Source organism: Dendrobium catenatum, unplaced genomic scaffold (assembly GCF_001605985.2).
Source record: "Dendrobium catenatum unplaced genomic scaffold, ASM160598v2 fragScaff_scaffold_1690, whole genome shotgun sequence".
Classification (NCBI taxonomy): domain Eukaryota; kingdom Viridiplantae; phylum Streptophyta; class Magnoliopsida; order Asparagales; family Orchidaceae; genus Dendrobium; species Dendrobium catenatum.
This window is the reverse complement of record NW_021320152.1, coordinates 52,694-65,649: the sequence shown is the minus strand read 5'-3', so window position 1 is coordinate 65,649 and position 12,956 is coordinate 52,694. Positions and strand designations below refer to the sequence as shown.

Below are 12,956 nucleotides of genomic sequence, written 5' to 3'. Positions count from 1 at the left end.
TACCAGCATAACCATTATTTTTGCTCCATATAAATCCTCTACACATCTTGTCAAACTCCTTCAAGATACTCAATGGAACTAAAGAAATAGAAGATAAAAACCGAGGTAAGGAAAGGAAAGCAGATCTCACCAAAACCAGTTTGCCCTCTAAAGAAATGAATTTCTTTCCCCAAGTATTAAGTTTGTTAGAAGCCACCTCAAAAAGTTTCTGAAAATCGGATGCCACCAGCCTCCTTAGAGTTAATTTCACACCCAAATAATCCATCTCTTTCACAACTTTGAACTTAAGTTTCTTAGTAATTCTTTTCTGGATAATACTATTAGTATGCTTTCCAAAAATGATCATTGATTTCATGGTGTTCACCTTTTGCCCCGTCCAATTACAATAATTTGAAATAATGCTTTTCAATTCTTTAACATCCTCCATCTTAGCTTCCGAAAAAATCAAAACATCATCCACAAAGAGTAAGTGAGAAACTCTAGGAGCAAGAGGAGTAATAGAGATACCCAAACCAACCCTTCTAGAGTTTAAAGCATTAGACAAAATTTGTGAACAAAGAATGAAAAGATAAGGGGATAAAGGACACCCTTGTCTAAATCCACATCTTCCATCAATCCAATCATTTTTCTTCCCATTTATTAAAATGCAAAACTTGGGATTGAGAACACAATTAAGAACCAGCTCTGAAAATTTAGAAGGGAATTTAAGTTGAATAAGAACATGCCTTAGTGTTTGCCACCCCATACTATCATAAGCTTGCTCCATATCTAGTTTTATAGCCAACATACCACTTCTAGCTTTAGACCACCTGAACTTATTGAAAACCTCTTGAGAAAATAGAACATGATCAGAAAGAGAACGACCCTTTATAAAGGCTGCTTGATCAAATGTAATAATATTTTGGATAACCTTTTCCAATCTGTTTAAGAGCATTTTGGCTATGAGTTTATAAACAGTCAAGCACAAACTAATCGGTCTGTAATTTGCTGGTTCTTGAGGGCTTTTAATTTTCGGTATCAATACAATTATAGTTTCCTTCCAAGTATGATTCATAACTCCTGAAGCAAGGAACTGACTGATAGCACACCAAATATCCTCTTTAATAATATTCCAAAAATCTTTGACAAAAGCAAAAGAAATTCCATCAATACCAGGAGATACATTTCTCTTAGAATCCTTCACAACAATCTATAATTCCTCTCTAGAAAAATCAGCATCAAGCAAGTTCTGTTCCCTCTCACAAATGGTTTCCAATGGTGAAGGCCAACCCTCTAAAGAGCATCTCCTATGTTGCCATTTACGTCTGAAATAATCAGAAAATGTTTTCCGGATAACATCTTCTTCCTCCGACAATGTCCCATCTACTGTTTTGATATGATTAATCCAGTTAGAGCTCCTTCTCGAATTTGCAAAGGCATGAAAGAAGGACGAATTACAATCCCCTTCCTCCATCCATTTGGCTTTGGCCCTTTGTCTCCACCAAGTATTAAGTCTAGCCAATGTGACATTCAGTTCATTAATTTTGAATCTCAAAACCTGTAGCTTATCCGCCGAGAGCTCACCATCAGACTCTTCTAGCTGAATTCCAGAAATTTCATCTTTCAACTTATCTCTCAATGAATTCAAATTTTTAAATTTCGCTTTACTACAATAATACAAGGCTTTCAAAGTTCGTTTAAACTTAACATTCAGAGCTGAAGCCGGATCTCCCCTGCATTCTTTACTCCAGATTTTTCTCACCAACGCCGTAGCACCAAAGTAATAAGCCCACACCTCTTCGTACCTGATAATTCTATTGAATTCCACAGGTTTAAAAACATTAAGTAATAACGGACAATGGTCCGAAGCCACCCGAGATAAGTGTTTAACAACAGCCACATGAATGATGTCAAGAGCACAGGAATTAATAAGACATCTATCCAATTTTTCCAAGATACGAGCATTCCCTATTTTGTTATTACACCAAGTGAACTTGGGTCCTATAGTTTTGACGTCATGAAGATCATTCTGGATCAGGAAATTACTGAAATCCTTAGAACCTTGGGATAAAACAAACCTCTTCCCTCCTCTTTTCTCCTCTTGGGACATCACACAATTAAAGTCACCTCCAATTAACATGGGAAGAATACCTGTGCAGTGCTTCTCCAAATCTAGCCAGAGTTTTCTTTTATCAAACATATTCGTGCTACCATATACTGAAGCAATCTTCCATTCACCTTTGCCAGCCACATTTAACAACCCCAAAATCATTTAAGAAGAAGACTCAATAATGGAGAACGAAGCTAAGTCATTCCTCCATAAAACCATTAAAACTCCTGAGAGTCCTATTGCTGGAACCATAAAAGCATTCCAGTTAGAGCCAAGTAACTTCAAAACTTGGTTATTATCCATAGAAAAAATCTTTGTTTCCAACAACCCAATAAACAAAACTCCATTATCCTTAACAATCTCCTTGAGGTAGAGAGAAGCCTCCAATTTTTTGGCTCCTCTACAATTCCCAAAAAGCTAGGAATTCATATTTTAAAAATAGAGGAAGGCCCCCCAACCTTCTTACTCTTCCCTCCATCCATCTTCCTATTATGAGGTAGAATGTTCCCGGATCCCAGAGATTTAAGCTCCTTCACAAGCTTCACCTTCTTATCAATAGATTGATTTTCTGCCTTAGGTTCATTCTGAGTTGAAATAACGTTATCAGAGAGTTTACAAATTATAGGTTGCTGCTTAGTACCCAGATCAGAGCATTTCCTGTCGGAAAGAGACATGAACATCTCCCCTTCCTCCAAATCATTTCCAGATCCAGAATCTCCTAATTCTGATAACACCTTGAACCTATTTAAAACTTCATAGCCAGAAATAATTCCTGTTGACTCTATCTGATCATCTAGGATAGCAACCTGGTTATTCTCAACTAGATTACTCTCTATACCCTCTTTGTTATTTTCAACAACTGAAATAACTGAAACCTCCTCTACCACCATTTTTTCTGTCTTCACTTTATTCTCTTCAGTAATCTTCAAATTCTTTCGGAAAGACAACCCAACCTTGGGGACAAACACTTTCTTCAAAGGAATAGACATCCTCTTGCTGACCACATTCATGTAGTTAGTTTTTTTATTCCATTTTTTCTTACCAAATTGAACAGGAATCCACGGTTTGCTATCGATACCCCCTTTTTTCTCTAAAATGTTCTTGACTAATGGCTGCTGGATCTGGGAAGCCTCTTCAATCTTATTCACCATCTGATTCCCTTCTCCACAATCACTTCCAGAAAGTCCTAACTTTCCACAAACAGAACAAATTTTAGATATACCCTCATACTCCACCTTCTGAAAGAATTCTCCAGTCGAGCCTTTAATCCATACCCCCTTCGGCAGCACTGAATCTAGGGGAATCCGAACACAAACACGAGCAAATTCCCTCCTACTTCATTGGAATAAGTTGCCATCAAGAAGGAAAGGCTTACCAACTAAAGAAGCAATCTTACAAATATTCACCTCATCCCAACATTGAAGAGGTAAATTAGGGAGTCTTATCCAAACAGAAGAGGTAATTCCTTTGAGAGATAAAGGATTAAAGATAGTAGACCATTTGTCTACTCCAATAACCTGCCCTCTAAAATACCAAGGGCCATAAGATAAAATGTTCTCAACTGCTATCACTACTTTGAAAGCACACAGAAACCAGCCAAGACCCAATCCTGTAATATGGAATCTACCAAATTTCTTCCATTGCTTCCTTAGTACTGTGCTGATATACTGAAATGAAGAAGTCTCACCAAAAATCTTAACTACAATAGATTTACCCAGTCTCCTTGCATTTTCTAACTCTTTCTCCTCATGAAGAACCACCATCTTACCATCATCAGAAAAAAATGAACCCAGATCCAACTTATCCACTTTAATATTTGGTTTTTTCATCCAGGCCGAATGAGACAAAACATTTTTAACCTTCTCGCCCTTATCAACCGGCCCCTCTAAGACCGTCTTATCCTCTCCAAGAGGATTGACAACAATGTTATTCAGCGACAAACTAACATCCACATTACCTTCATCCTCGGAATTACAGAGTATCGACCCCCTTTCAATTGGAGAAGGAGGTAAAGATTTCACCAACTGATTAGAATTAACCTTCAGTTTCCCCAAAGAGGAAGATCCAACTTCTAGCTCGTTCGAAAATTTCCTTCCATCATCCAATAAAGATGGAGAGAAGGTTTTACATAGACCGATTTCCTCAAGAACACCTTTACCTTTACCAAGGACACAATCATTGGATTTCTCCTTGATTAAACCACCACCTTCATTTATAACCAGAGGTTTATTTCCCAAACCTTTCAAATTTTTGTTGAAACCATCCAATACCTTCGATCCGCCATTAAAGACCTCCGACGGATCAAGAACTACAACAGATATATTTCTCCTATAATTCTTCCACATCTTCGAAGGAAAGAGACATTTCTGCTCCATCACTGTGCCTCCACCTCGCCGGAGAGCCCGATCTCCGGCCAGAAAAGCCACGAAATTGACGCCCCGCCAAACCAGAATTTTGAAAATCTCAGACACTCTCTCTCTAGCTTTCTCTCTTAAGGAGTCAAATAATTCTTCTCTTGATTCATTAAAGGGCTGACAGCTCCGATATAGATCAAAACGCCGAGCTTACCTTTACATTGCTAGGATGCGATCAATGTATGCCGAATTTCATCTAAGGTTGGAAAACCTTACTTAATTGATGAAAATATGTTCTAATGGTGGAGGAGGGAATTCACAAGGATCTATATCCATATTCAAATTGAAAAGAAACTTCCTCTTGGTACCTCGGTGGAAGGTAATTCAGGAAGATTTTATAAAAAATTTGAGTATGAAAAGATCCCCAATCTTTGTTACAATTGTGGTAGAATTGGACATTCCTAAAACAATTGTTATGAGTTGATATTCTAGAACAAACATAAAACTTCTAAAGACTATGAAATAATGGAGGAATTTGTACCCAACGAAGACAATTCTACTAGTTCCTTTCTTGAAGGGAAAATGGGAGATATGTCTGATGCGAATTACACCTCTTATGGACCATGGATTCACATTCATTATGGTAAAAAGAAGTTTTTTAATCAGAAGAAGATAAAAATCTAGAAAAGGAAGCATGTTGTGAAGGAATATGTGATTAAATATGATGGAAATAGTGATAAAGGTAAGTTGGTTGAGGAAGAATCAACACTGGCACTAGGAAGGATTATTCTTCATAAAGTGGTTCCTGCGAGAAAAGTGATCCAAAGCTACTTGACTCAAGTTTACAAAAGGAATTGATATGTTCTGACAACAATGCCTTATTGAGAGGAGGTAATAAATTTGTTGTATTGTTAGAATCGATTGAAGAAGGTGAAATTTTTCCAGAAGAGGATGTAGAATCCGTTCCTCAGGTTACTGGAAAGAATTATGGAAAAATAGAGAGAATATGGTCAATGAAAGCTCTCTATCGTCTTGGGATCATGATATGAAGTTGTCAAGGGGACTTGTGGTCATCAAACTCTAAGGTAAAACTTGCTAAAGAACTCAGGAGCTTGGGGCCTATTAAACTGGTTTCTAGAAATAGAAAGAAAGATGGTGATGGGAAAGACAAGGTGGTGGCTTCTTCCCCCATAAATTGTTAATGGCTTCTATCATGTTTCATAACTTTAGAGGGGTAAAAAGAAACAAGCCTCTCTATATCTCAAAGAAGTGATTAGAGATAATAGAGTTTTTTTATGAGGTTATTAGAAACAAATATTTCTTCTTTCAGTAGGTTGGAAGTAAAGTCTCTAATTAGAGATGATTAGGAATTTTTTCAAGTCCCTTCCGACAGCTTGTCAGAAGGCATCATCATTCTATGGAAAATAAATATTTCTTCCTTTTCTATTGGGGACTTCTCTCAACAAGTGGTTATAGGAGACCTTATGGTTCAGAACAAAGGTCTTTGGAGGATTGCGACGATGTATAGAAGTAGGGAGGTTATTCAGAAAATAGCTCTATGGGATAAATTGGAAGAATTCTCTTGTATCAATATCCCTATGGCTATTGGGGGAGATTTCAATTGTTTGTTGCCAAAAGAAGACCAAAAGAGGCGGCAAAAGTTTTAGGTTTTCTATTGCTTCTAAAGAATTGAAAACTTTCTTAGTTAATAATGATTTTGATGAAATTTTATTGGACAAAAATTTACTTGGTGTAACAATAAAGTGTGTGGAGCTAGGATCTTGGAATGATTGGACAGATGTTTTTTAAATATTGAAGCATTGAAATCTTCCAATCGGATGGTGGTGAAACACATTACTAGATTGGCTTCGAAGCATTGTCTAATTTTACTCAGATTTTTGGAGGAAAGTTTCAAATCAAAGAAGATTATCAGATATGAAGAAGTGTGGGCTTCGTATTCGGCTGCAAAAGGTATTGTCAAAGCTTCTTGGAGTAAGAATTCCAAAGGTGGTTTTGTAGAATTATTGAACATCAAGTTCAGAAGAACAATGAGAGCTTTATATCATTTGAGTATGTATAAACATAAGAAGTATGAAATTCAAAGAAAATAATTGAAAATAGAAATTTGGGAATTACAGATGATAGAATCGAAGATTGTATGGCTCTCAGAGGAAGATAGATGGTGTCTCAATTCAAAAGTGGCTGAATTGAACTTTGTACTTGCACGACTGAACTCTTGGTGAAAAAAGAGAGCTAAAATTAATGGGATGTAGGATATGAATAGAAATTTAAAGTTTTATCATTCATTTGCTTCGGCCAGAAGGTATACTAATGGAATTAATAAAATTGAATTGAAGATGGGAGGGAGATGGAAGAGCAAGAGCAAATTTATGAAGCTTTTTCAAAATTCTTTAAAGAAAGGTGGAGGCATAGGAGTTGTAGTGTCAATGGGTGGCCAAGTCATAACTGCTTGCTGGACAAGAATGATAAAAATAGTTTAATGAATGATCTTTTGTTGGGAGAGGTGGAAGAGGTGGTTTTTAATTCGAAGCCAAATATTTATCCTGGAAATGAAGGTATAACATATTCTTTCATCAAAAAGTTTTTGTGCTTTGTTAAAAATGACATTTGGAATGCTATTTAGTATTTTTTTCCAATCGGGAGAAATGAACAAGGGATGGAAAGAAACTTTAATAGCTCTGTTTCCAAAAATTGATAATCCCTTAGTTCCAAGTCATTTCAAGCCTATTTGTCTTTGTAGGTCTATTTATAAGATAGTGGCTAAGATTTTGTTGAATAGAATGAAAATGTCTATTCATAAGTTTGTCTCGGAGGAACAAGCTGCTTTTATAAGTGGGAGATCTTTGATGGATCACACTCTTAATGCTCAGGAAGCCTTTCATAAAATCAAATATTCAAAGTCATCAAAAGGTCTGGTTTCATTCAAAGTAGACATGGAACAGGCGTATGATGGTACGTGCTGGTAAACATTAAGAAATGTTTTGGAATATTTTGGGTTCCCAAAGGTATTCTCAGATTGAATTATGGAGTGTGTACAAACCTAAATTCTCCTTGCTGATTAATGGGAAACTTTCCTCTTGGATTGAAGCTAAAAGTGGATTCCGTCAAGGCTTCCCATTATCTCCATATTAGTTCATTCTTTGTTCTCAGCTTTTGTCTAACATGTTCAAATAGAAAGAACCGCATATGGGAGTTAACATGGTTTCAAATGGGCTGAGGATATATCATCTTCTTTATGCATACGAAATGCTAATATTCTCTGAAGCTAAAATCAAAATTGTTAATGAAATCAAGGGATTCCTTAGCAATTTTTGTGGATGGACTGGATAAAGCATCAACATGAAGAAATCTTTCATCTTATTTGGAAAACATGTTAAGAAAAAGAAGAAGTCTATTGAGAGGATCATGGCATTTAAAGTTGTTAAAGAATTAAATTACCTTGGGATTAAAATGGCTCTAAGGAAGCTGGTAGCAGCTGATTGAAGGTTTATAATTGAAAAAACTATCAGATTAGTGGATGTATGGGGCTCTAAGCATATTTATTTGGCTGGTAAATTCACACTAATCAAATCTATTTTTCTATCCATTTCGGTATTCTATTGTACCCTATCACTTGTTCCTAAAAGTGTCTTGAAAGAGTTGGATAAGATTTGTAGAGGTTTATTTGGAACAAAGTAGACGGAAATCTGGGCTTTCATTATGTTAGCTGGAGCAATTTATGTAAAATGAAATTTGGGGCGGCTGACTTCTGCGTTCCTGCGCTAGTTTGGTTGGTCCTCTAAGGGCGAAGTTGGCTTGGAAATTAACTCAAAATAAAGAGTCTTTGTTGTACATAACTGTTGGAGTAAAATATGGATTGATTGATGGAGAGATTATGGTAAAAATTAGGAGTTCAGCTTGCAAGATTATTGTAAATGGATTGGAATCCCTGAAGAAAATCACTAGATGGAAGATTGGAATGGAGCTCATTGAATGTGTACAAAGGCATTTGGATTTTGGATAAAAGTCTAAATGAGTGGCCAACTTTTATGTTTTTGCCGTAACAAGAAGATTTGAAAGTGGATAATCTGTTGGTTGATGGAAATTGGGACATTAATAAATTAGAATTATTATTTGGGTTTGATCTCATAAGATTAATTTGTAATGTTCTAGTTAATGTGGAAGAAGGAGATTGTATGGAATTATTATATTAGAATTTGGGCAACTCCATTTCAACTTTAGCTTATAAAGCTTCAATAGAGGAAAATGAAGATAATTGGTATTGGAATTGTTTCAAAAGGATCAAACTTCGTCCGTGAGTGGAAGTTTTTTGGTGGTGCATTTTTAATAATGCATTACCTACATCTCATTATCTTTATAATAGAAGAATCCAATATGTTTCTGAATGCTCGAGAGGTTGTAATGTAGAAGAAAACCTAAAGCATATCTTATTCAAAACCTAAAACATTTCTTGAAGATGTTGGATGTTTTGAATTAGCTTAACAAATGGTGGTTCGGTTTTCCAATGTTCCATTCTATTCAAGACTGCTTGAATTGGATAAAAAATCATGCTAATGAATAAATGTTCATTAAGAATTTGCATTGCAATTATGTTTTCTTCTCTTGGAAAGAAAGGAACAAACTACTTCATGAAGGTAAAGATTAAAGTGCATTGATGATTGCCATTAATTCAATTAACTATACATCTAACTCTTTCAAGTGTGATAAATTTAAATCAGACCATTGGGTCGTATAGACTATTGAATCTTTGGTACCCCCCACCTCTCGATTGGATCAAGATTAATGTAGATGCGTTATTATTGAAATCTTACCAAGCTGAAGTTGGAGGTGTAATTAGAGATTGCAAAAGAAGATTTCTTATGGCTTATGGGAAAACTTGTATTCATTGGGATGTATCATATCTGGAACTTAGCAATTAAATTCATCAAAGAAATCATGAAAGATTGGTTGGGGTCTCATAAAGTACTTATTATAACCGAGCCAAACCATTATAAAATACTTACATGACTTGGGAGGTAATTGGAAGGAACAACTTCATTTCTTAAGTAAATTTAATTTTGTTGTTTTTAATTTGGTTGAAAGAGAGGGCAATAAATTGGCAAATTTATGTGCCAATTATGCTATCTCAGGTGATTTTCTTTGGGATGATATTACTGCTAATAAGATTCCTCCTTCTTTTAAATTTGTTAAAGGAGGAATCAGACCTTTGTTTGTAATAACATTAAGCCTTTCTTTTTTAGTTTAATGCAATAGATTTACTTTCCTTCAAAAAAAAAAAAAAAAAAAAAAAAAAAAAAAAAAAAAAAAAAGAACAAGAATCATGTTGAACTAACCAAAGCATATAAATCCTTAAATTCTTAATGTATTGAGTTAGATAAAAATTAAATAATTAATGGTTGTTGGATCATAACTACTTTCTAGTAAGCAAGCATTAAAACGTGATGTTGAATGTTTTGAAAATGCAAATGCATTTTTGAAAGCAAAAGTTAATTCACTTCAAAATAATAGATCTTGACCTACAGTAGAGTAATGGTGTCATCCCAAAATGTAACATGCATCATATCATATCTGTAGGGGTAAGCACTACCCCCCATATAGATTTGAGAAACCATTCCCTAGGATTGGATGCTATTCTTGTGACATGTTAGGACATATGGATCGAAATTGAACTATGCACTACACAACTTTTGTGGAGGCCTAAATTATTTGCATCACAGCATAACATGCTTGCATGTCATCCGATAAGGCATAATGTTCAACCCAAAATCACTTGTATTCCCAAATCTAATTTGTGATGTCATTTTAAGAGTGCTCTCACAAAAGTCCAAGTGAGAGCATGTGATACTTGGACAACATATGCTCAAGATAGATGATTGGATACTTAAAGAAATTCATCATGCTGGAGGCTATGGTAGGAGGTAAGGAAACACTTGGAGATAACACTATTAGGAAAGTGTCGGGTTCAAGTATGATTGGTAACCAAAATAAGTTTTTCATTGAAAAATTTTGCTAGTATATGGTTTGAAACACAAATTTTTTAGCATTAGTCGATTATGAGATAAAAGTTTTAAAATTTAAATTTTGTCTAAAAATTATTTTCTTAGATTAAATGGAAATATTACATTAGAAGAAAAAGACTGAAAATTTTTACATGATTGTCTAAAATTTTGTTGATTTCTCAAATTCCTTATGTTTAAAAAATTTTGTTAATGAATCCTTGTTATGGTCTAGGCAAATATGTCATACAAGCTTATGAAGATCACCTAGAAATAACTAGTTAGAGGCACCCAAGCTAGATTTCCTTATGTAATACCTTTGTGATACATGCCAATAAGGAAAATAATTTAAATCATAATTTTATTCCATTTACAAAATCATCACCTCAAGGCCACTAGAAGTCCAGCATATGGACATGTTTTGTCTTGTTAGTAATGACAGTATATGAGGGAAAACTTATAGATATAAAATTATTGATGATTTCTCTAGATTCACTTTGGTTAGATTATTATATCATGAAAGTGAATTGTTTGAAATACTTAAAACATTCTTCACTTGGATTTAGAGAAAGTTAGGATGTGAGATATCTATTATTCATAGTGATCATGATGAATTTGAGACTAATAAATTAAAATATTATTATAAGGAACTAAGAATATAATATAAATTTTTTGCCATTAGGACCCCTCAGCAGAATGGGATAGCTAAAGGAATGAATATAACTTTAGTAAAAACTACTTTGTTTTTTTAGCTAGATATTATCTCCAGATGTATTTTTGGGTAAAAGCATTGAATACTACTTATTATATTCTCAATATGGTTAATGTTATATAAAAACTCAATAAAACAACCTAGAAATTGTTGCTCAAGTGTAGGAAACCAAATCTTTCACTTCTTAATGTTTTGGTGTGTAAATATTTCATTCTTAATATTGAAAAACCTCCTCTAGGTAAAATTAATCTCAAGTTTGACTAAGGAGTATTCTTAGATTTTTTCCTTTGTAGGTAAAGCCTACGGGATCTTTAATAAGAGAACCTTTAATGTAGAGTAGTTAACTCATGTTGAATTTTATGAATATGATTGAACTAGGGTGCCTAGGCTAGAAGAAGAAGAAGAGGTAGTGTTACCTAAGTAGTTTAATCCATTTATCTAGGAAATAGAGAAGAAGTTAAAGAGCCATTAACTTGAGTATGGTGATATTCATCTAGTCATCCAAGAGAACTCATGTTAGAAGATTCATCTATAGGAATTAGAAGTAGGCATTGACTTAGAAAGGAGGTTATTCATTCTACATTCATCTCTATGGTAGAACCCACTAGTATAGATCATGCCCTATATAATGAATTCTAGATCCTAGCTATCCAAGAAGAGTTGAACCTATTTATTAGGAATGATGTATGAGATTTGGTTAGTAGACCTAAGGACTAGAGTATTGTAGGAAATTAGTGGGAGTTCAAGAATAAGATTAGTGATTTTGGAGTAGTGATTAGGCATAAGGCCAAGTTATAAGCTATGGGGTACAATTATATTTAAGGTATTAATTTTGAGGAGACTTTTTCTCCTATAGCTAGATTAGAAGCCATTAGTATTCTATTAGCATTTGTATGTTTTAAAAGCTTCAAGCAATATCAGATGGTTGTTAAAAGTGGCTTTCTAAAAAGGGTAATTAAGGAAGTTGACTATATAGAACAACCCATTGTATTTTAAAATTCAACCTATCTTAATTATGTTTATAAATTAAAAAAGACATTCTCTGGAATGAAGACAGATCGAAGATTTTAGTATTAGAGGGTTAGCACATTCCTCCAAGAAAGTTCCTTTGTTCAGGGTAGTGTAGATACCACCTTATTCCAAAAGAAGATAAGAGATGATTTACTCATTTTCTTAATTTCTGAGGATAATATATTATTTTGATCTACAAATAAAAATCTTTATGATGAATTTTCTAAAATGATAAGTAAAGAATTTGAGAGGAGTATGATGGGAGAGCTTACTTACTTTCTTTGATTTAGTGTTAAACATGAAACCTCCCTTTGTCAAAGAAAAATTGTCTAGGAGAACTTAAAGAAGAATGATATAAAAGGTTCTAAGGCAATAAATACACTCATGAGCTCTGCCATTCAATTAGATAAGGATACAAGTGGAAAATTAGTGTATTAAAAAAAATATAGCATAACAATATGATCACTTTTGTATTTATTTTCTAGCCAACCTAATATAATGTTTAGTGTATGTCTTTGGGCATGATTCGAAGCTATCCTAAGGAATTCCATATGATAGCAATTAAGAGAATTTTTAGATACCTTTTAAGCACCCAAAACATAGATATTTTGTATCTCAAGAATAGATCTTCCTTTGAAATCATAGAATATTAAGACTCATACATACAGGGTTTAAGATATATAGAAAAAGAACCTCATGAACCTGCCAAATCATAGGGCATTCATTAGTTTCTTTGTCTTTTTTTTTTTAAAGAAATGCTAAATTGCATTAAA

At 34.2% G+C, this 12,956-nt stretch overlaps 1 protein-coding gene across 1 annotated transcript; it reads right to left on the bottom strand.

The window, feature by feature from the left end:
* Nucleotides 1-1,189: 1,189 nt before the first annotated feature.
* On the bottom strand, nt 1,190-2,251 carry LOC110104242. Its single transcript, XM_020833264.1, has one exon. It carries the CDS (start codon nt 2,249-2,251, stop codon nt 1,190-1,192), a length of 1,062 nt encoding a protein of 353 aa, XP_020688923.1.
* Nucleotides 2,252-12,956: the final 10,705 nt, after the last annotated feature.